The sequence below is a fragment of the Aquarana catesbeiana genome, linkage group LG09 (assembly GCF_042186555.1).
Source record: "Aquarana catesbeiana isolate 2022-GZ linkage group LG09, ASM4218655v1, whole genome shotgun sequence".
NCBI classification, from domain to species: Eukaryota; Metazoa; Chordata; class Amphibia; order Anura; family Ranidae; genus Aquarana; species Aquarana catesbeiana.
Window position 1 is genome coordinate 23,656,242 of NC_133332.1, and position 24,188 is coordinate 23,680,429.

At 45.6% G+C, this 24,188-nt stretch overlaps 1 protein-coding gene across 1 annotated transcript in view; it reads left to right on the plus strand.

The window, feature by feature from the left end:
- TNMD (tenomodulin) overlaps window positions 1-22,648 on the plus strand; it is a 164,990-nt gene extending 142,342 nt beyond the window's left edge. The window contains exon 7 of the mRNA XM_073598138.1: window positions 21,415-22,648. Within this exon, the coding sequence (XP_073454239.1) occupies window positions 21,415-21,624 (210 nt within the window). The 3' untranslated portion in view covers window positions 21,625-22,648. The remainder of the gene's footprint in view (window positions 1-21,414) is intronic.
- Window positions 22,649-24,188: the final 1,540 nt, after the last annotated feature.

The following is a 24,188-nucleotide window of genomic DNA, read 5'->3' on the forward strand; positions in this document are numbered from 1 at the left end:
TGATGTTGGACGAGAAGGCCTGGCTCGCTGTCTCCACTCTAATTCATCCCAAAGGTGTTCTATGGGGTTGAGGTCAGGACTCTGTGCAGGACAGTCAAGTTCCTCCACCCCAAACTCGCTCATTCTTGTCTTTATGGACCTTGCTTTGTGCACTGGTCCAAATCAGTTGGTGGAGGGGTGATTATGGTGTGGGGTTGTTTTTCAGGGGTTGGGCTTGGCCCCTTAGTTCCAGTGAAATGAACTCTTAAGGTGTCAGAATACCAAGACATTTTGGACAATCTCATGCTCCCAACTTTGTGGGAACAGTTTGGGGATGGCCCCTTCCTGTTCCAACATGACTGCGCACCAGTGCACAAAGCAAGGTCCATAAAGACATGGATGAGCGAGTTTGGGGTGGAGGAACTTGACAGTCCTGCACAGAGTCCCGACCTCAACCTGATAGAACACCTTTCCGATAAATTAGAGCAGAGACTCATCCAACATCAGTGCCTGACCTCACAAATGCTCTTCTGGAAGAATGGTCAAACATTCCCATAGACACCCTCCTAAACCTTGTGGACGGCCTTCCCAGAAGAGTTGAAGCTGTTATAGCTGCAAAGGGCGGAGCCAACTCAATATTGAACCCTACGGACTAAGACTGGGAGGCCATTAAAGTTCATGTGTGTGTAAAGGCAGGTGTCCCAATACTTTTAAAATGTTAATGGTGGCGATCTGCTATTTTTATCATGACTGCGACATTATGGAGGACACATCGGACACTTTTGACACATTTTTGGGATGATTGACAATTCTACAGTGATCAGTGCTATAAAAATGCACTGATTACTGTATAAATGTCACTGTCAGGGAAGGGGTTAACACTAGGGGGCGATCAAGGGGTTAACTGTGTTCCCTGACAGTGTGTTCTAACTGTGGGGGGAGGGGACTGACCTAGAGGAAATGACAGATCGTGATTCCTAGCTATTAGTAACTCACAATCTGTCTCTCCTCACAGAACAGGGATTTGTGTGTTTACACACACGCACGTCCCTGTTCTGCCTCTCGTGCCCGCGATCGCTTGTGGCCGGGGGTCATCAGTGCTAAAAAATATGCACTGTCACTGTACTAATGACACTGGCAGGGAAGGGGTTACCATCAGGGGCAATCAAAGGGTTAAATGTGTCCATAGGGAGTGCTTGCTAACTGTGTGGGGGGTGGAAATTGTGGAAAGACAGAGATCCGTGTTCCTGTTTATCAGAAACACAGGATCTCCATCTTTCCCACTAACAGAATGGTGATCTGCCTCTGTTGAGAACGATTGGTGGGTCCCGGCGGACATCGGGTCCGACGGACATGCTGATTGGCTCCTGCTGTGTCCAATCACGTGCATGCCGCAGCCCGAAAGCAAAAATCACGTACCTGTACGTGATTTTGCGGAATAGAGCTGCCGTCCCGCAGTATATGTACATGGGCGGTCGGCAAGTGGTTAAATGGCAATTGCTTAGTCATGCAACACTGTACCCAAATGAAATTTAAAAAAACATTCACACAAATAGAGCTTTCTTTTGGTGGTATTTAATCAGACCAGAGTTTTTTATTTTTTATTATATAAACAAAAAAATACCAAACATTTTGAAAACAATATATATTATCGACTTTCTGTTATAAAACTCGTCCAATAAAATCAAATTTCTTCATAAATTTAGGCCAAAATGTATTGTGCTACACATCTTTGGTAAAAACCAAACGGTGTTTTTGGGGACACTATACTATTGGGGACACTCAGTGGCATAGCGTGGGGGGTGCAGGGGGTGCTGTGGCCCCGGGTGCGACATTTAGGGGGGCGCCAGTATGTGTCACTGGCTGCCTCCTCCTAATTTCAAATTCCTGTAACCCCGGGTTCCGGCCGCCATGTTAAGTGCCCGGCGCCCTGTGATTGGGCGTATGGGGGTCATGTGAGGCGTTGGGCTGGCCTGTTCTTGATCGCTCCTGAAGCCCCGCCTCCGCACATGACCCCCCCATACCCCCAATCACAGGGCGCTGGATACTGAACATGGCAGCAAGCAGAGCGCAGGGGAGAGAAGAATGTGAGCCGCCGCTGTCTTCTCCTCCTCATCCGGATTGATGCAGCCAGGACAAGAAGGTGAGAGAGAGTCTTGTTACTGGCTGGGGGGGGGGGGGGGGGGCAAGAGAGACTGTAGGCAGGACAGTGTAGTGTAGTATAGTGGTCAGTATAGTGGACAGTGTAGTATAGTATAGTGGTTAGTATAGTGGTCATTATAGTGTAGTTTAGTATGGAGGTCAGTGTAGTGTAGTATAGTGGTCAGTATAGTGGACAGTGTAGTATAGTGGTCAGTATAGTGGACAGTATAGTGGTCATTATAGTGTAGTTTAGTATAGAGGTCAGTGTAGTGGTCAGTATGGGGGGCAGTGTAGTGGACAGTATAGTGTAGTGGTCAGTGTAGTATAGTGTTGTGTAGTATAGTGGTCAGTGTAGTGTAGTATAGTGGACAGTATAGTGGTCAGTGTAGTATAGTATAGTGGACAGTATAGTGGTCAGTGTAGTATAGTATAGTGGACAGTATAGTGGTCAGTGTAGTATAGTATAGTGGTTAGCATAGTGGTCAGTATAGTGTAGTTTAGTATGGAGGTCAGTGTAGTGTAGTATAGTGGTCAGTATGGTGGTTAGTGTAGTGGTCAGTGTAGTATAGTGTGGTGGTCAGTGTAGTGTAGTATGGTGGTCAGTGTAGTGTAGTATGGTGGTCAGTGTAGTGTAGTATAGTGGTCAGTATAGTATAGTGGACAGTGTAGTGGTCAGTGTAGTGTAGTATGGTGGACAGTATAGTGTCGTGTAGTATAGTGGTCAGTATAGTGGTTAGTGTAGTATAGTATAGTGGTCAGTATAGTGTAGTTTAGTATGGAGGTCAGTGTAGTATAGTGGTCAGTGTAATGTAGTATAGTGGACAGTGTAGTATAGTGGTCAGTGTATAATGTGGTGTAGTGGACAGTGTAGTATAGTGGTCAGTGTAGTGGTCAGTATAGCGGACAGTGTAGTATAGTGGTCAGTGTAGTGTAGTATAGTGGTTAGTGTAGTATAGTATAGTGGTCAGTATAGTGTAGTTTAGTATGGAGGTCAGTGTAGTATAGTGGACAGTGTAATGTAGTATGGTGGTCAGTGTAGTGTAGTATGGTGGTCAGTATAGTGTAGTATAGTGGTCAGTATAGTGGTTAGTGTAGTATAGTATAGTGGTCAGTATAGTGTAGTTTAGTATGGAGGACAGTGTAGTATAGTGGACAGTGTAATGTAGTATGGTGGTCAGTGTAGTGTAGTATGGTGGTCAGTATAGTGTAGTATAGTGGTCAGTATAGTGGTTAGTATAGTATAGTATAGTGGTCAGTGTAGTTTAGTATAGTGGTCAGTGTAGTATAGTGGTCAGTGTAGTATAGTATAGTGGTCAGTGTAGTGTAGTGTAGTATAGTGGTCAGTGTAGTGTAGTATAGTGGTCAGTGTAGTGTAGTATAGTGGTCAGTGTAGTGTAGTATAGTGGTCAGCATAGTTTAGTATAGTGGTCAGTGTAGTATAGTGGTCAGTGTAGTATAGTATAGTGGTCAGTGTAGTGTAGTGTAGTATAGTGGTCAGTGTAGTGTAGTGTAGTATAGTGGTCAGTGTAGTGTAGTATAGTGGTCAGTGTAGTGTAGTATAGTGGTCAGCATAGTTTAGTATAGTGGTCAGTGTAGTATAGTGGACAGTGTAGTGTAGTGGTCAGTGTAATATAGTGGACAGTATAGTATAGTGGTCAATATAGTGGTCAGTGTAGTATAGTGGACAGTGTAGTGGTCAGTGTAATATAGTGGACAGTATAGTATAGTGGACAGTATAGTATAGTGGTCAGTATAGTGGTCAGTGTAGTATAGTGGTCAGTGTAGTGGACAATGTAGTGTAGTGGACAGTGTAGTTCTCAGTGTAGTGGTCAGTACTATTGAAGGGACTCAGGGAGTCCGCAGGTTGGGGGGCGCAAATTACTTGCCTTGCCCTGGGTGCTGACAACCCACGCTACGCCACTGGGGACACTATACTATTGGGGACACTATACTATTGGGGACACTAGTATAGTTCTGATCAAGATACTGATCTGGATAGACACTATACTAGTAATGGTGGTGATAGTGTGGCTGACAATATGGCGCTATCTGACACTGGTTGGGAGGGACACTGACACTAATAGAGTGATCAGTGATAATACTGTATACTGACACTGTTCTAATGGCACTGGCGGCTGATCCATAATGGCCACTCAGCCCCCCCCCCCAAAGCTTTGACCAATAGGAAAGGAATTCATAGAACGATTTATTTTTAAATAAATGAAAATATGACTAACATTTTTTAACATCTTAAAGTTAAAAAATGTTAGACATATTATGGTTTATTTAAAAATAAGTTGTTCTGTGTGTGCAGTGCACTGCGGGCACAGGACTAATAGAACTCTATTAGGCCTGTCAATGTTTAACAAGCACGTGATTAGAGCCTGAGGCTCCAATTGGCTTGTTTTGACATTGTGCCTCCCACTGTTGACTTAACGAACCCTCCCACTTTTGACTTAGCTAATCAAAATTCGGCATCTCGTCACTTCTGGTTTTGCGTCCTGGAACGCGGAAGTCGCCGGGTATCGGGGAGCCATGACAGCGATGGAGGCTCCATTTGCAGGTAAGGACCTGGAGGGGTTTGTTTGCACCCCCCCCCCCCACTAAAAAAAAAAATGTTTTTATCACCAGCCGCCACTAGTGACAGGGGTGATTGGGAGGGCAATCAAGGGGTCAACTGTGTGCCTAACAAGTGTATGCATGCTGCTTTTACTTACAGATCAGCTGGCTGGGTCTTTCTTTGCTTTCAGTTCTGAACAGTAACTAAAAACGGAGAGAAATTCAGCCAGATCTGTGTGTTGTGTTTACCAACACATATGTAGCACCCTCTAGTGTGCTAGAAGTGGTATGGTTAGAGTTTTTTTGAGAGTAGGACAATTTCCAGGCCTTGGCTGGGTGTGTTTTGATCTGGGTTGGGAGTAACTCAGAGCAGAGCTGGGTGACTCGCAGGCAGCATCACTGAGACTTCACACTTCTCTCCAGAGCGTTCTGGAATCTCCTGGAAGGAAGGCCGTAGAGGGGAGGTAGTGCTGTTCGGGGTGTTTTGGGGAGCCTTGACCAATCCCCAGCTTGGATTGTCAGGGCGCAGGCCTCTTTAGATACCCAGGGTCAGCCAAGCTGGGGGAGGAGTTGTTCAGGAGGAAGCTGGGGATGAAATGCTAGACTATCATGGCCTTGGAGGGAGCTCCATACTTGCCAACTGTCCCAAATTTCCCGGGACATTCCCGGGATTTAGACCCTTTTCCCGATCTAATCGTTTCCCGGGAGATGTCCTGAGAAATTCGGTTTTTCACGATTTTCGCCGCCGGCCGCTAGGGGTCCGCAGCCGGCGGAGACGATGTCTCCGCCGGCTGCCATTTTCTAAGAGACCGTAGGCTGGCTACTGATGGCTACAATAGAGATTGAGCTGCAGCGCTGCCCACCCCCCGGCCTGCTCCCCCCCGCTGCCAGTCTCTGTGACCTGTTATGGAAAGGGGCGGGGGATGGGCGGCACCGCAGCTCAATCTCTACTGTAACCACGCGGCTCTGCTCGACCAACTTTGGGGCCGGTCTGGATGTCACAGGGGGGGGGCGGTCTGGATGTCACAGGGTGGGCGGTCTGGATGTCACGGGGGGGGCGGTCTGGATGTCACGGGAGGCCAGTCTAAATGTCACGGGGGGCCAGTCTGGATGTCACAGGGGGGGTCGGTCTGGATGTCACAGGGGGGGCCGGTCTGGATGTCACAGGGGGGTGGTCTGGATGTCACAGGGGGGGCCAGTCTGGATGTCACGGGGGGGCCGGTCTGGATGTCACGGGGGGGCCGGTCTGGATGTCACAGGGGGGGCCGGTCTGGATGTCACGGGGGGGCTGGTCTGGATATCACAGGGGGGGCCGGTCTGGATGTCACAGGGGGGGCCAGTCTGGATGTCACGGGGGGGGCCGGTCTGGATGTCACGGGGGGCCGGTCTGGATGTCACAGGGGGGGCCGGTCTGGATGTCACGGGGGGGCTGGTCTGGATGTCATGGGGGGCTGGTCTGGATGTCACGGGGGGGCCAGTCTGGATGTCATGGGGGGCGGTCTGGATGTCACGGGGGGGCTGTATAGTCTGGATGTAACAGGGGGGCACCAGATGTAAAGAGGACTCTGCTGATGGGGACTCCTGATGTGAGGGGGGCTCCGCTGGGGACTCCTGGTGTGAGGGGGGCTCCGCTGGGGACTCCTGGTGTGAGGGGGGGCTCCGCTGGGGACTCCTGGTGTGAGGGGTGGCTCCGCTGGGGACTCCTGGTGTGAGGGGGGCTCCGCTGGGGACACCTGATGTAAGGGGGGCTCCGCTGGGGACATCTGATGTAAGGGGGGGCTCTACTGGGGACATCTGATGTAAGGGGGGCTCCGCTGGGGACATCTGATGTAAGGGGGGCTCCGCTGGGGCACCTAATGCAAGGACGGCCTCTGCTGGGACACCTGATGCAAGGACGGACGGCTGGTGGCAGGCGACGTGGCAGGTGACACGCTCAGGGATCCCACTGATTCAGCATTATGGTGAGTTGAATGATTTCATTTTATATTACAATGTAATAATAGAAATAATGCACTTCAATCATCCTGACACCATAACAACCATGGTGCCGGGATGATTGAAGCGCTAACACCAGGTGTTTGGAGTATCTTTATCTGCTGATTGTTAAACTTTCTAGAATACACATATTTCCATTGTGTAGGATCTGGGGCTGCTGTCCCTCCATCCCTCTCCTCCCCTTTCCCTCTCCATCCCTCATTCATCTCAGACTCTAACCACACCCCCTTTGAGCCACGCCTATTTAAGACACGGCCACTATTTTGCGTAAACCACGCCCATTTTTCACCACGGCGCGCGCATTTTTACTTTCCCATTATGCCACGCCCACAAATGCATGCCTACTCCGCCTACAACCAAAAAAGTGTCCCTAAATTTTTTTTCACAATGTTGGCAACTATGGAGCTCCCCAGTCATGGGGGAGGGGGGGGACCTTGGGCCTGGGCTCGGGTGCGGACGAGACCTTCTAGGAACACGCGGAAGTGTCCAGGACAGGAGGCACGAGAGCAAGGAGAGGACTACAGGAGGGCACTGCCAGGCAAAGTCTTTAGGAGGAATTACAGATTGCAGCCAGAAGGGGTTGGTGAATTACACACAGTTGGCAGAGGACTGGGGAGGCACGCCTAAGAGGACTGGGAGATTGCAGTCTGGGATGGGTGCAGAGTCAGTGGAGTGGATTGTGGTGACATGGTCAGTGGAGAGAGCCAGCTGCAACCAGGAGGGCTTGCAGGGCCTGAAGATGTGGTATTGGGCTCAGTAGCCACGTGGACAACTAGTATTTGGGACTTTCTAAATTTTTGCTACACCAAAGGGGCCCGCGGTCCCTGTCTGCAAAGGGCATCTGCTTTGGGCCTGGCTGAGCCAGTGTCAGGCCTACAAATCAGTGCTAGCTGGTCCTGGGAGAACAAGCAAGAGTTGTGCTGGAGGCCTGGAGCTGAAGTGTGGAGTTGTATATACCGAAAGTTACATAGTTACATAGTTAATCAGGTTAACAAAAGACCCAAGTCCATCTATTTCAACCACAAAAATAAATAAATACAATCCTATATACACAATCCTTCACCCACAGTTGATCCAGAGGAAGGCGAAAAACCCCAGCAAAGCATGATCCAATTTGCTACAGCAGGGGAAAATATTCCTTCTTGATCCCCCCCCCCCCCAGAGGCAATTGGATTTTCCCTGGATCAACTTTACCTATAAATGTTAGTACCCAGTTATATTATGTACATTTAGGAAAGAATCCAGGTGTATATAGTTGCTCCCTTATATTTTTCTGCAGTCAGTTAGGCACCTCATGAATATTCCATCCCCACCCAATTTAAATTCCCTCAATAAAAATACAAAGTTCAAGGACTGGTTTTCTGCCTGAGGGTGAATAAGAAGTGTGTGCCTGGCTGGGCAGGGTGACAGACAGCCCACAACTACCAGTGGCTCCTACGAGGGCACTGCTACACATAGATCTCTGTGCTGTGAATGGCCACAGCCGATCAGCAGGTATACAGCCAAAATGATTGGCTGTAACCTGCTGACAAACTCGTGCTGTGTCCAATTACAGCACAGGTCAGCAGCCCCGCGTGCCCTTAAACCAGGAAGTACACCGCAACTTATGTCTACGTTGTGGTGCCTGGCTGTGTCACCCGCTAGCAGTAAATGTACTTGTAGCGCCTTGGGGTTTAGACAGGGAGCTCCTCACAAGTTTACTTACCATGTGTAGTTACCCTGGTCAATAGCTAGAGATCCATTGATTTCTCCCTAAGTTTGGCCTTGTTGCACTTTTCTCTTCTACCGCTAGGTGGCCAGGTAATTGGTGGTACTAGATATGAGAAGAGCAACCCAAGGTCAGGTTATGGGTATTTGGGGTAACTCAGCCAATGGGCAGGGGTTTTCTTGAATCCCTTGGCCTGCTGGGAGAACCTATATATTTGGGTGAGGTCAAGTGATCTGTGTTCTGTGCCACCTGGACAGCTGTCTGGGTGGACATGTGTGGTACGCCTCGGGATGCTAGGCTGGAGATTGGGCCTATCCCAGGGGCATCTGGCTGCTAGGCTGTTTGAGGGCCTATCCAGAAGTAAGGGAGCGGCACAGGGTTGGGATTGCGTCTTGCAGTCCAACCAGAGGTGACGGTTCTGCCCGCCCGAGAACTTGTCAGTGGTCAGAGGTAGAGGGGAAGCTGTCGCCATGAGGGGACCAACCACCTTTACCGGGGACCACAGTGAGTGACTGAGGCAAGTGCCGGAGCAGCATTCTCACCAAACGGGCACGGTGGAGAATCGGGAAACTTCAGGCGGTGATCAAGTCAGGGACCCAACCAGCGGAGGTGATGCTTGCAGAGCAGCCTTGTGAGTCAAGTCAGGGACCGAGCCGGTTAGCAGGGGTGAAGCTTGAGGAGTGTTTGGAGTGCCAAGCTAGGTACCCAGCAGGCAAGCGTGGGTGACGTTTGAGGAAGACAACACCAAGCTTTGAGGAGCTCCGGGGATTCAGAGTCAGTGAATCGGAGGGTCCAGTGAGAGACCAGGAACTCAAGGGCCTGAAGAACTACAAGTAGAAGTTATAATGAAGCAAAGAGAACCGTGATGATTTGTGTTAGGAACTGTTGCCATGGGGGGGACAGCAATCCTGCATGTGCAGATGTGGCTCCTTACTGGGGTCTTTCCTTGCACGGCTGTCCTCCTATTGAAGGCTCAGAGTCTGCCAATTGAAGTTGCAACTGCTTAAGGGTGTCCAAGAGAAATAAAACCTCTTTTACATCCAAGAAGTGTCTGGTGCCCAATAACTATATCCACCTTGCACCCACTATGCCTGACAACCCACCACATACAGAAGGATGTTAGCTACAGTCAGGTCCATAAATATTGGGACATCAACACAATTCTATTCTTTTTGGCTCTATACACCACCACAGTGGATTTTAAATGAAACAAACAAGATGTGCCTTAACTGCAGACTTTCAGCTTTAATTTGAGGGTATTTACATCCAAATCAGGTGAACGGTGTAGGAATTACAACAGTTTGTATATGTGCCTCTCACTTTTTAAGGGACCAAAAGTAATGGGACAATTGGCTGCTCAGCTGTTCCATGGCCAGGTGTGTGTTATTCCCACATTATCCCATTTACAAGGAGCAGATAAAAGGTCCAGAGTTAATTTCAAGTGTGCTATTTGCATTTGGAATCTGTTGCTGTCAACTCTCAATATGAGATCCAAAGAACTGTCACTATCAGTGAAGCAAGCCATCATTAGGCTGAAAAAACAAAACAAACCCATCAGACAGATAGCAAAAACATTAGGTGTGGCCAAATCAACTGTTTGGAACATTCTTAAAAAGAAAGAACGCATCGGTGAGCTCAGCAACACCAAAAGACCCGGAAGACCACGTAAAACAACTGTGGTGGATCACCGAAGAATTCTTTCCCTGGTGAAGAAAACACCCTTCACAACAGTTGGCCAGATCAAGAACACTCTCCAGGAGGTAGGTGTATGTGTGTCAAAGTCAACAATCAAGAGAAGACTTCACCAGAGTGAATACAGAGGGTTCACCACAAGATGTAAACCATTGGTGAGCCTCAAAAACAGGAAGGCGAGACTAGAGTTTGCCAAACAACATCTAAAAAAGTCTTCACAGTTCTGGAACAACATCCTATGGACAGATGAGACCAAGATCAACTTTTACCAGAGTGATGGGAAGAGAAGAGTATGAAGAAGGAAAGGAACTGCTCATGATCCAAAGCATACCACCTCATCAGTGAAGCATGGTGGTGGTAGTGTCATGGCGTGGGCATGTATGGCTGCCAATGGAACTGGTTCTCTTGTATTTATTGATGATGTGACTGCTGACAAAAGCAGCAGGATGAATTCTGAAGTGTTTCGGGCAATATTATCTGCTCATATTCAGCAAAATGCTTCAGAACTCATTGGACGGCGCTTCACAGTGCAGATGGACAATGACCCGAAGCATACTGCAAAAGAGTTTTCTAAGGGAAAGAAGTGAAATGTTATGCAATGGCCAAGTCAATCACCTGACCTGAATCTGATTGAGCATGCATTTCACTTGCTGAAGACAAAACTGAAGGGAAAATGCCCCAAGAACAAGCAGGAACTGAAGACAGTTGCAGTAGAGGCCTGGCAGAGCATCACCAGGGATGAAACCCAGCATCTGGTGATGTCTATGCGTTCCAGACTTCAGGCTGTAATTGACTGCAAAGGATTTGCAACCAAGTATTAAAAAGTGAAAGTTTGATGGATGATTTTTAATCTGTCCCATTACTTTTGGTCCCTTAAAAAGCGGGAGGCACATATACAAACTGTTGTAATTCCTACACCGTTCACCTGATTTGGATGTAAATACCCTCAAAATAAAGCTGAAAGTCTGCAGTTAAAGCACATCTTGTTCATTTCATTTCAAATCCATTGTGGTGGTGTATAGAGCCAAAAAGATTAGAATTGTGTCGATGTCCCAATATTTATGGACCTGACTGTATCTTTGGCCCTGAAAGTTCTCATTAGACTGGACAAGGCCAGAGACCTTGCTACATACTGTTAGCCGGCGGCTAGTGGTTAAGCTATTAAGACATTTCGTCCACTCTTCCATTGGGTTCTGTAAATACCAGAAAACTTTAAAGGGGATCTATATTATCTAATTTCTTATATTTAGACCAGTAATAATATGGCCTTGAATTTCTGCAGTTTGCCGGCGAGCCCTAGCTCTGCTCCTGATGCTTTCCATCCACACATCGTCTCCGTCCCTGCTGTTGCATCTTCTGCTTGCCCTGCTCCCACTCTGCGCTCCTAATGAGCCATTAATGGCCTGCCAATTACTGATGCAAATGAGCGATTTTACTGAGAGCGTCGTAACTGTACCTGAAGGCATAACATGACACATCATGTTCAAATATAAATCATTTTTATTTAAATGACTTCCCTCCCCTCCCCCCCCCCCCCCCCCAAAGTTAACAGCGATAAGAGATTCCGCAGACTCCTCGCAGAAAGACAAATTTCGATTAAGCTCCGATTCGCTGAAAGAGATTATTCCCAAACAATTCATTAAAGCTCTCGGATAGATTACATATATTATGATGGTTATGACGGATGGCTAAGGTTTTGCTATTAGCACAGATGGTATTTACTGTGGCAGTGGGGAAGGTTAACGACCTCAGGACTTGGGTAAATTAGCAAAATTCCCCAAATGACGCTGACCTGGATATACGTTGTTCTCCGCGCAGTAAATATACAGATAGTTATTACTTTACAATTGGCAGAGCAATTTATGGGAAATTAAATTCTCAGGACTAAATGTTGGCCCATTTAGCTGCAATTTCTCTCTTTTTTTTCCAGAAATGTCTTTGTTGTTTTTTTTGTTTTTTTTATGTACATGAAATATTGAGAATTAGAAGGGCTCCTGGATGCAGTCCCATTGGGTTAGGCAGACAATTCATTTTGAATGGGCTGTCAACACACCTCAACACATTAGACACTGGTCCTGGACTATTATTTACAATGAAGCGCACCGCAACACACAGAACATTTGCATATGTAAGATGTTGTGCGCTATAGAGCACTATAGATGAAGATAAAGTCATTTTACACTTATTTTTTTTTTTTTTGTCTTTAACCACTTGCCTACCCGGCACTTACACCCCCATTTTTCAGCTTTCAACGGTGTCGCACTTTGAATGAGCCGTGAATTGCGCGGCCGTGCTACACTGTACCCAAACTAATTTTTTTATCATTTTTTTCACATAAATAGAGCTTTATTTTGGTTGTATTTAATCACTGCTGGGTTTTTTATTTTTTACAACAACAAAAAAGACCAAAATTTAAAAAAAAAAATGTTTTTTACTTTTTTTTCTGTCAGTAAATTTTGTAATTAAGTAATTTTTTACCTTCACTGATGTGCGCTGATGAGGCTGTACTGGCGGGCATTGATGAGGTGGCACTTATGGGCACTGATGGGGCGGTGTTCTGACATATACTGTCCTCTTATCGAATAGTGTCCGCTCCGTACTGCGCAGGCGCAGCAATTGCGCAGTACGGAGGAGAAGGAGATACCGAAAGTGTCCGAAGTTGATCAGCTGACTATCAGCTGTACACGGCGCTTGGGCACTTCTTAGCGATGGCTTTGTAAGAGGGCCCCTCGCGGGCTCGCTTCGCTCGCCACCCTTCGGGCACGGCCTTGCTGCGCTCGGCAACTATTTATTCTAACTCTATGTCCACTTGGATAGTAGGGAATGAACCTGGACATAGGGTGAGAATAAAAGCGCAGGCGCCGTGTACAGCTGATGATCAGCTGTTGAACTTTGGAGACTTTCGGCGTCTCGTTTGTCCTCCGTACTGCGCCTGCGCAGTACAGGGCGGACACTATATGATAGGGGACTGTATTCGACAAGACACCGGCACTTATGGGCACTAATGAGGTGGCACATGATGAGAAGGCACTAATAGGCCGCACTTATGGGCACTGATAGGTGGCACCAATATGTGGCACTGATGAGCACTGATAGGCATCACTGATGGGCACTGTTAGGTGGCACTGATGGGCACTAATAGGTGGCACTGGTGGGCACTGATAGGCGGCACGAATAGGCGGTAAAGATGGGCACTGATGGGCATTGATGGGTGGCACTGATGGGTGACATTGATGAGTATTGATCGACAGCAGTGATGGGCATTGATGGGCAGTACTGATAGGTGGCACTGATTGCCAGCACTGACTGGCATCGCTAATGGGCACTGATTGGTGGCACTTGTGGGCAGTGGTGGGCACTGATTGCTGTCACTGGTAGGCACTGATTGCTGGCATTGGTGGGCACTGATTGGTGACACTGTATAGCTTTATTGTAATAAGGGCACTGATGATCAGTGCCCTGATTACATTCGTAGATGTCCCCCTGCACGGAGTTGCCACTGATCGGCTCTCCTCGCCATACACTCTGTCAGTGTGAGGCGTGGAGAGCCGATTACCGGCATCTCCGTGTTTACATGTGACTGGCTGTGATTGGACACAGCCATTCACATGGTTAAAGAGCTACATCATATGACGTCGTCCCAAAACTAGAGCCGCACCGCCAGCCGTCATTTGACGGTGGGAAGGCGGTAAGCAAACTGCAGCCTGGGGGCCTGATGCTGCCCTTTGCTTTTATCCAGCCCTTGGGGCACTATTTCATTTACTGATGCCAACTGTGACGGAACCATCCAGTACCCAGCTTGGGTGCTTCTGTCAAGATATAGCTTCCTCCAGTCTGGACATAAGAACCAGATATGATAGCTGAGCTTCCAAGACTATACCGCACTAACTTAGATGCAACTGGAACACTTTATTATAAACTCACCCAGAATCAGTGGCGGCCACGTCATTAGGGGCGCCGCCCCCCTAAGCCATGTGCCTGGCCCCTAATCTACATGCAGGGTGCCGGACGCATGGATTTCAATGGGTTTTTTTTTTTTTTTAAAGCCTATAAATTGAGCCCGAGGCTCTAATTTTCTTCAAAAAAGGATGGGCTCAGGGCGAAGTGCACTGTGCCCTGAGCCCACCCGATTGTTTGACAATAGCCAATTAATATTCGCTACTGTCTTCCTGCTTCTCCTCCCGGCAAATCAGAAAGTGGGTCTTAAGACCCGATTGGCCGAGAGAAGTGACTGTATTGGCCGCAGGGGGGGAAGCAGGACGTTTCAGAAGCAGGGGAGAACTGCCGTGGAGGAGAGGCAGGGGAAACCAACAGAGGAGGAGACACAGGGGGAAGCCACTGAAGCTACCTGCGACCTAGATGGGGTAAGTGCGGGGCTGGTGGGCAGACGAGCGAGGCGGGGGGTTGGTTTGCCGATCGACCAAGCGATGGGGGGGGTGGAGGATTTGACTGACTGAACAGGGAGGGGAGGTTTGTTTGGAAATAGAGCACCAGCCGCCACATACACAGAATACTAATCCGTATCTAGCAACTAATAGCTGACAGTGATCTAATTAACATGAGCTAATTAACAACCAGTCACTTAAACCAGCCGAGGTGACCAGTCCTTTGGCACGTACAACCCTGAATGCAAAGTACTATACATTACACATTATTCTAAGTATAAACACAGAGCTGAGCAGACAGGAAGAAACAATAGGTGACTCAATTAACGCAATTAACAATGGAAAAGCCATACTTAGCAGAATCAGGTTACTTTGAGCTGATGATGTTAACATCTGCTCTGAGTATCACAATCTAAAGCAGTCATTGCTGGTTATGGGCATAGAGGCCCTAAATTTGGATACTGGGCCTAGATTCCCAAAGTCTGTGTGTTTCGGGGAGCCAATCCTGAATTCAAAGCAAGACCACTACCGGGGTCCCCCAGGCACACACCTCCCAAAGAGTAGCGTTCCTTTAAAAGCCAGGGCCCATAGTCAGTAGGCAAAAGGTCACCCTGCAGTTTCTTCCAAAAGCCCCTGTCCTGGTTGGGTCTGTCACACCAACAATGGGGCATAATTACTTCCAATGACACCAATGATGGGGCGTAATTCCTCCCAGCAATACCAATGATTGTGCATGGTTTCTCCCACTGACACCAACGATGGGGCACTATTCCTCCCAATGACACGAAATATTGGGCCCAATGACACCAATGAAAGAACACAATTCCTCCCACTGACACCAAAGATGGGGCATTGCCTTTTCCCACTGACATCGAGACCTTTTCTACTCCCAATGGCCAAAGTTCGGAAACCCTAAAGTCTTAAGGACAGTCAACTGGACCATTGTTTAGAAAGCTTGGAGACCCCTGCTTTAAAATAACAAACATGTCATACTTACCTGCTCTGTGCAATACTTTTGCCGAGAGCAGTCCTGACCCTCCTCTTCTCGGATCCCTCGCCAGGGCTTCTGGCTCCTCCCCCCCACCAAGTGCCTCCACAGTAGGCTATGGGGTCAGTGGTGTAGGCTCACTCCCCAGTTGACAAAGACAGGAGAAGATAGAATGCATTAAGGTTAAAAAAAAAAAATTCTGTCTTTAGAACCACTTAAAAATGTGTATTTGGGCAAAATTAAAATAAATCTTTTATATTTTACACATCTCTGTAATACAATGACATGTTCCTATGTTATATATATTGAAAACACTGCTAGTATAGACAAGCTCTTTTTGGTCATCCAAAAAGAGCATGTCCTGCTCCACAAGAAAGCCGAAGTGTAAGGATCAGGGATGCACTCTAATGGCATTAACCGTTCAAGTTGATTTCAAGCCCACCAGCTTCTGCGCAGTCACCCACCCTTGGCCACATATTTCTAATGTGTGTCACCCAGATTGGGCTTACCTGTTGAGGTCAGACCAACAATGTAGACCTCTACGATTAGGCCCAATCCGGGTTAAATGCATCAGAAGAGCGTGGCCAAGGCAGGGACTGTGCAGAAGTTGGTGGACTTGGAGTAAACCTAATGTCAGAATCCAGATATGAACCTGCAACGTCTGCTGTGTCTGGCAGCATCGCTTCTTGCTGAGCCACCTGAGGTGCTGGACAGCTCCTTGCCTGATTCCTTAGAGAACTTTGCCTTGTGTCATATTTCTGCTGAACCTTGAACTCTTTGCTCCTCCCATGAACTTCCTATTTAGGCAATGCCATTGCACTTCCTGTTTGCCAGATTTTTGTGCTTTCTCCAGCCAATATCTCACTTGTTTCACTCCTAATGGCGTCTGTATTTTCACTACCAACTTTTGGCTTGTTCCTCGACTACAATTGTGCTTGATCCCAATATGCAAGCACTTGTTGCCTAACTTTGGCTTGTTTACTGACTACGCTTCTGCTTGATCCCTACCTGTTATATCCGCTACTGGACTCCGGCTTGCTCACCTTCTGGTGGGGCGATCCTGAGGACTGCCTCCAGGTACTAACTTGCAGCAAAACTCATCTTCACCATTAGAAGCTTTAGACCCCGCACCTCGGGTGAGCCCATGTCATCCACCAGGGTGACCTGTTTGTATATCTATCCTGCTGGTGGTTTGGAGCCTTTCTACTGCTATAGCTGCTGGTCTCTGAGCTTGACCCCTGACTGTGACACTTAAATGGTTGACGTCATTAGAGCGTGACCCTGATCTTTACACTTTGAAATTCCAAGTAGCTTTGTTGGCCTTGCCTTGTCCTCCACTCCTCTGTTTCTCTCTCCACATGCATGCTGCCTGGCTGTGGCTTCACAGCTGGGCACGCACTGCGCATGCGCGAGCCATCGGCATGCTGTGGCTGGCCGGGCAATCATCTGGGACCTGTGACGTGTCCCAGATGATTGCCGAGAGGGAGGGGGAAAGGTGAACTGATTTCCAGTGCCGGGGGAGGAAGTGGGAGCTGGAGGGTTTCCGATCCCCCCCCCCAAAAAAAAAATTACATGCCAAATGTGGTATGTCAGGGGGTCATCTTCGCTTAGAGCAGAAGTTCCATTTTTGGGAGGAACGCTGCTTTAAGAAGGAATTGCAATGTACCTATAAAGTGTATTGCCATACGCCCTATGGAGTGAATGCCCCTTTTAGGATTAGTCTACCTACAACTAATTAAATTACAGGCGTTAATAATTGCATGAACTGATCTATGGTTTCTTTTTTTTCTTTTATTATTCATTTATTTATTTTTGTTATAAGAAAATAAAAAGAAAAAAAAGAAATTTTTCCCAGATCGACAAGATAATCACCAAAAACATTTCATTCTCTGTTTCCATCGAGATCCAAATATTATAATTCTGCTGTTTAATTTTAACTATAGACATGAAGCAGACAACATCAGACAAGATATAATATATTAATATAAAAAATATATGTTTCGAAAATTTGAGACGAGAGAAAAAAAAATAAAAAAAGAGATGAAGAAGGGGGTGCATTGATTCCCCTAAACGCAGATGTCATCTAAAAATATTAGTAATATTCCCTTGTGTACAAACATGATAAGGGAAAATACCTAGTCCATGGGTCATTATGTTAGTAACTCAGGGGACTACAAGCATTTTGATAACCTATAGATAGCTTAAATTTTCTTCAAACATCCCACAATTATAGTTCACGGGTTGTCGATTGCGCTGTACGAATTCCCCTGTGAGTATTGTATGATCTATCTGGTTAAACCATAACATAATGAACAAGGCTAACAATGACGTCCAATGTAAAGGACTCATTACTCTTTGCAGAATTTAATAAATGAGGGATTAAACAATACCCATGATCTTTCTATGAGATATTGGAGCCATGAATGAAATAGATCCAAGAGTCTACAGCAGCTTTTCCAACCCTTTTTCCTTCAGAGGAACACTTGAAATATTTTTCAGATCTCAGGTAACCCCTGGTAAAACCAATTCACTGGAGGTCAGTGGGAAAAAATGCCCCTTACAGTGGTGGTCAGAATCCACCCCTATAGACAGATAAAAAGATCATTGGTGTTATGCCTCTGGCTCAGCCAAGTGGTCTTGACCTTGCAGATACTGTATGCAGGCACCAAAAATTGAGAGTTCATCAGCCAACCTCTTGAGAAGCCCTAGGGTTCCACAGAACCCTGGTTAAGATTGGCTGGTCTAAAGGGAAAGGACAAGCTAAAGAGTTAGTTATTACACTCACTCTAGACCAGTGGTCTCCAAACTGCGGCACGGGGGGCAGTTTGTTGGCATTTGCTTGCTTTTATCTGGCCCTTGGAACAATATTTCATCCTGACACCAGCAATGGGGCATAATCCCCCCATCAGTGACACAAGTAAAGGGGCACACCAACGATGTGAGAAAAAGTAAGGTGGGACTTTAAATGATCTATTGATTTGTGGGGGTGAGATAATTAGAAAATATGTTTAATTGGCATATTGAGTCTGGCAATACATAACAATGATGCACATAGTAGAAAAGGTTTAATATGTATACACACACATACATGGTGTTGACCTCATGAATACATTACATATACATATCAAAGGGACGGCATATAAAATTGACAAGAGATTTAATATGGATAAAATGAATTATTGCAAATTCATATATGTACACATCATCTAAATGGCACTATGCAGTGTAATCAATGGTAAGAAACACAGTATAATCATTTGGTTGTAGATAATGAGTAGGTTCCTATCAGTAGGCATGAGAATGCATCCTAAAAGCCCAACGCGTTTCGTGGATAATACCACTCTTCAGGGGCAGATGCATGCAACTCTATAAAAGACAACAAAACATGAGTATGATCAAACGTTATACCCCTCAACAAGGAGGATGTGTCATTGATGCGGGGATACCAACAACAGGACACAGTTCCTCCCAGTGACACCAATGATGGGGCACCATTCCTCCAGTGACACCAACGATGGGAAATGATTCTTTCCACCCAATGACACCAATGATGGGGCACAATTCCTCTCACTGACACCAAAGATGGGGCATTGTTTACTCCTACTGATGCTGAGACATTTTCTGTTTCCAATGGCCAGTCTGGCCCCCCCTAAAGTCTGAAGAACAGTAAACTGGCCCTTTGTTTAGAAAGTTTGGAGACCCCCTGTTCTAGACCAATATGTTTGGAAGACTGGACAAAACCACCACATGTGTGCAATAGTTCAATTGGTACTTCTCTGAGACTCCAGCAGTGAGATCTTCTTGATGAACCTCAATGCACCAAGTAGGACACATACTGAATTCACATTCACATACTGAATTCCCTACATAAGCCTTTTTTAACAAGGGTTCTGTGGAGCACTGGGGTTCCTTGAGCAGTAAGCAGTATGCAGATTACCCTCCTACCTATACTGACCTCACCTTCATAAATGGACTCACCTTCATAAATGACTCACCTTCATAAATGACTCGGCTTCATAAATGGACTCACCTTCATAAATGACTCACCTTCATAAATGACTCGGCTTCATAAATGGACTCACCTTCATAAATGACGCACTATGTGTTTTATTTTGTTTTAACATGACCTGTGTATGCCGATGATTATGCTATTTGGATATTGCATGACCAAGGGGAGGACATATGTGAAGCCAGCCTACTCATCTATATTATTACCCTTATGAAGGGACTGCATTAATGACCTATCTGTTGGCTCAGTGGGTCCATTTATGAAGGTGAGCGGCCTGCACTTCTGGTGGTGGTATACACTGATTTGGATGCACGATTGTTACCATCGTTCCATTACAGCACCCTATCCACCTTTAGGGAGTCTCCTCTCTGTCTGTTGATGTGACATCTACGTATTTCCATGGGAATTACATGCTTTGGGACTTTATTCATACTGCTTCTGAGCGCTGAACAGTTTTGCTTTTATTATTTTAATGTTAAGACTTAAATACTATTTCAAGGATTCTTGGAGGTAAAAATAAGTCGAGAAAGGGTAGTTTAGACCTTAAACCCTTAATGGAGTTATCTCACTGCCGGAGTCTTCAAAAGTGATGAGGTCAATGAGCTAAAGCATCACCCTGCCCCATAACCTAATTTGACCATGAACAATCCACAAGCCAGGTGGATAGTTACCCCACCAAATCATTAGTGGAATCCTCCAGACATACATCGTCCCTGAACGCAGACTGCCTACGTCCGGGGCCGATCACTCGCATGCGATCGCTGCATGAGAGATTATATGTGAGTGGCTGCGATTGGCTGCGGGAGCTGCCAGCCTCCCATTGCTTTCAATGCAGCTGCCTCCTGCAGCCCTCTAACCTAATTTGACCTTGAACTATGCAGGGGGATAGTTGCCTCACCAAATCAGTTGTGGAATCCTCCAGACACACATCAGCCCTGAACCCAGACTACCTGAATCCAGGGGCGATCACTCGCATGTGAAACGCTGCATGGGAGATTACATGTGAGTGGCCACATTTAGCTGCAGGAGTCGTCAGCCTGCCATTGCTTTCAATAAGGATGCCTCCCGCAGCTAATCACAGGAACTCCTGTGATTAGCTGCGGGAGGCATGGCCCTAATGCATGGTCCGCCACTGATTTATAGACTGATCCAGTCTAGCCAAACCTGTTTTGTAAACTTCTTATGGTTCTCAGCTGTGAATTTATAGACTGTCCCAGTCTAGCTAAACTTGTTCTGCAAACATCTCAAGGGTTCCAACTGTGAGGGAAAGACTTTGTTGCTGCTATTTAGAGAGAAAGAGTTGTCCACTACAGAATTGTGCTCAAGCCTTTTAGAGTATTCCACATCACCCTGATTCCCCTCCCATGTACTGTATCTACAAGCAAAAAAATACAAACAGACAAACCCCTAGACCAACCATTCTCAACCAGGGTTCCGTGGAACCCTAGGGTTCCTCCAGAGGTGGTTAGGGGTTCCTTGAGCTGTGTCTACGTTACCTTCCATGTGATGATGCCTGCACAGTTCCAGGTTCAACACCACTTGGCAGAGCCAGAGGCATGACTGTTAGGGTGGCATTCTGACCACCACTGTAAGATGAGCATTCACCCCACTGACCACCACCAATGTAAGGGGTATTTTCCCAATAACCATAAATAGACCCATCTTAGCAGGGGTTCCCTGAGACCTGAAAATTATTGCAAGGGTTCCTTTGAGGTAAAAAGGTTAAAAAATACTGCCATATACTTTTCAATGAGCCGGAGTCAATGGACTGTTGCTTTGTGCCTGGCTGCCTCTCTGCACTGTTTTGGCAAAGAACTGGTTAAATCTATGGCAACCCCCTCAGGGTTAGCGTTGGGCGCTACATAGATATACAGTATTTTAATAAATGCGGCAATATGAGGTTGCTGAATTATGCGTCATGTTTTACTTTTCAACATATTTTTCTTTTGTCTTTCAGAGAGAAGCCGGACTGGAGTTTCACTCCATGTGGGATCATCGAGGCTACTGCTGTAATTACTGCCGCCGCGGACAGCGGTATTGCCAGAAAGTCTGCGAGCCCATGCTGGGATATTATCCATACCCATACTGCTACGGGTCGGGGCGTGTGATCTGCAGGATCATTATGCCCTGTAACTGGTGGGTGGCCAGGATGTTGGGCAGAGTTTGAGCAAGTTTGAGATCATTATTGTATTCTAAAAAGAAGAATTGCCATCCTGTGCTTGTAAAATTCTGTAAGTGCTTGGCAAATTTGAGATCAGCAATTCAAGATAATATAAGGTAAAATAGGCAAAAAAGAAATTTTGGCTAGAAATGGGCTGAACCTTCCATGCAATAAAAACAACCAATACTTGTTCCTCAGTGATACCTACACTATATTACCAAAAGTGTTGGGACGCCTGCCTTTACACGCACATGAACTTTAATGGCATCCCAGTCTTAGTCTGTAGGGTTCAAAATTGCATTGACCCACCCTTTGCAGCTATAACAGCTTCAACTCTTCTGGGAAGGCTGTCCACAAAGTTTAGGAGCGTGTCTATGGGAATGTTTGACCATTCTTCCATTTCGCATTTGTGAGGTCACACACTGATGTTGGATGAGGAGGCCTGGCTTGCAGTCTCCACTCTAATTCATCCCAAAGGTCTTCTATTGGGTTGAGACCAGTCAAGTTCCTCCACCCTAAACTCGCTCACCCATGTCTTTATGGCCCTTTTCACTCTCCCAATCAACATTGATTATTTGTAATCCTCATGCTGCTAGCATTAATAAACAGATAGGAAGATATATCACGTTCACTTCTTCTCAATTTTTTTTATTTACATTTCTTCAGCTACTTTCTGGTTTCTTGCCTAGGCAAATTATTTGGAAATATCAGAATTAACAAAAACCTGTTAAAACTTCTCAGAATATTCGTAAATTTGAATATTCAAAAATTCGTACATTTAAATATTCAAAAATTCGTAAATTCGCAAATTAAAAGAAAAAACGTAAATTTGTAAAAATTCGCAAATTTTAAAAAATTTGTAAATTCGTACATTTTCGTAAATTTTTAAAAATTCGTAAGTTTGAAAATCCAAAAAACCCGAAAATTTTATAATAATAATAATAATAACTTAACTATTACTAACTATTAAATTGTAGGTATTGGAATTTCCTTTCAAATTTGGCTGTTAGTGAATGTAACGAATACAAATGTATCCAAAGTTACGAATTATCTGAAATAACGAATGCCGCATCTAAACACATGGAATGGAATGAATTAATAATAAATAATAATAATAAAAAGTTTTTATTATAATTAATTTGTTACGTTCCACTCTTTTGGATACGGCATTCGTTATTTCAGATAATTCGTAACTTCGGATAAATTCGTTACGTTCACTAACAGCCAAATTAGAAAGGAAATTTAATAGTTAGTTATTGTTAAGTTATTATTAGTTAGTTATTATTTCAGATTTTCGAATTTTCGGGTTTTCAGATTTTCGCCATTCGAATTTTGAATTTTCGTATTTACAAATATTCGGAAAAAATAGTTTAAACGGGTTTTCGTTAATTCAGAATGGACTAATTTGTCGAAATTCGTTGAAAAAATGAATTTAGAACTAAACGAATTGCATGTGTCTAAATAAGATCATGATCAAGGTCATTCACAATTTTGGAAGTTAATAATAAGAGATCTAGTACCTCTTATGCGTGTCCTCCAAACTTTTTTAAATGACAGGTTCGAAGAGGGTTGTGATATGATGGATGTGATGTCATTGACAGAAGACTGTAAAGGTATGGAGGTGCCCATTCTCTAACTTGTATGAGCTACGTATCTTAATTGTAATATAGATAATGATAATATAGGGAGTTTGATTAATGCGTGCCTTGAAGAACATTGGCCTTTCTGACAGAGAGGCAATACAATTAGAGTGCCTTGGTGACCATAAAGAGCACTATAATTGGACAAAGTAATGGCAGTTTTTGGGGCTAAGTTCTGAAGTCACACCCTTAGTACCAAGGTGAAACTAATTGTGAAACAAGTTTTAAAGAGGAATGTAGAAGAGTCTAACAAGGGCAATTTCTTTGTAAAAGAGATGATGCCAGAGAGGTGTTTTTTTGGGTGCCATAATTTGTATGCAAGCATCTAATGAGAGCTCTAAATGAAATGCCTGAAAGTCCAAGAGCTTTTAATATTGGTTAACAAAAACAAAAACGACATAGAACAGCCAACGGGTTTTGGAAACTCAAAGACCTCCCCCTTCTTTGGGACTTAAGCTATTAATAATTATGAGGACTTAGTGATGGCACATTTACCAGGAATGAATTGTTTTGCTCTGTAAATGTTAGGCATAACAAGGATTAGTGGACCAGAAAAATGCCCATTGTTAGAGTACTCAGTGCCAGATCTTCCAAGATTTCCAGGATACCCTGGATCTCCATAACTTCCAGCAGCTGGGTTTGTGTCTTGTTGCAAGTTACCTGAGAGCTTTAATACTTGTCTGACAGTTGCTTGTTTATTGGCAACCTGTCTTGACCTGACCACTCTCTTGCTGCCCGCTTAGACCTTAGCTTTGACCTGATTACTTTCCCACCTGCCTCATAGCCTGACTGGACCTGACTACCCTGTCACCTTCCTCATCCCCTGACTGGACCTGACTACCCTGTCACCTTCCTCATCCCCTGGTTGGACCTGACTACCATCTCGCCTGCTTCATCCCCTGCCTGGACCTGACTACCCTCTCACCTGCC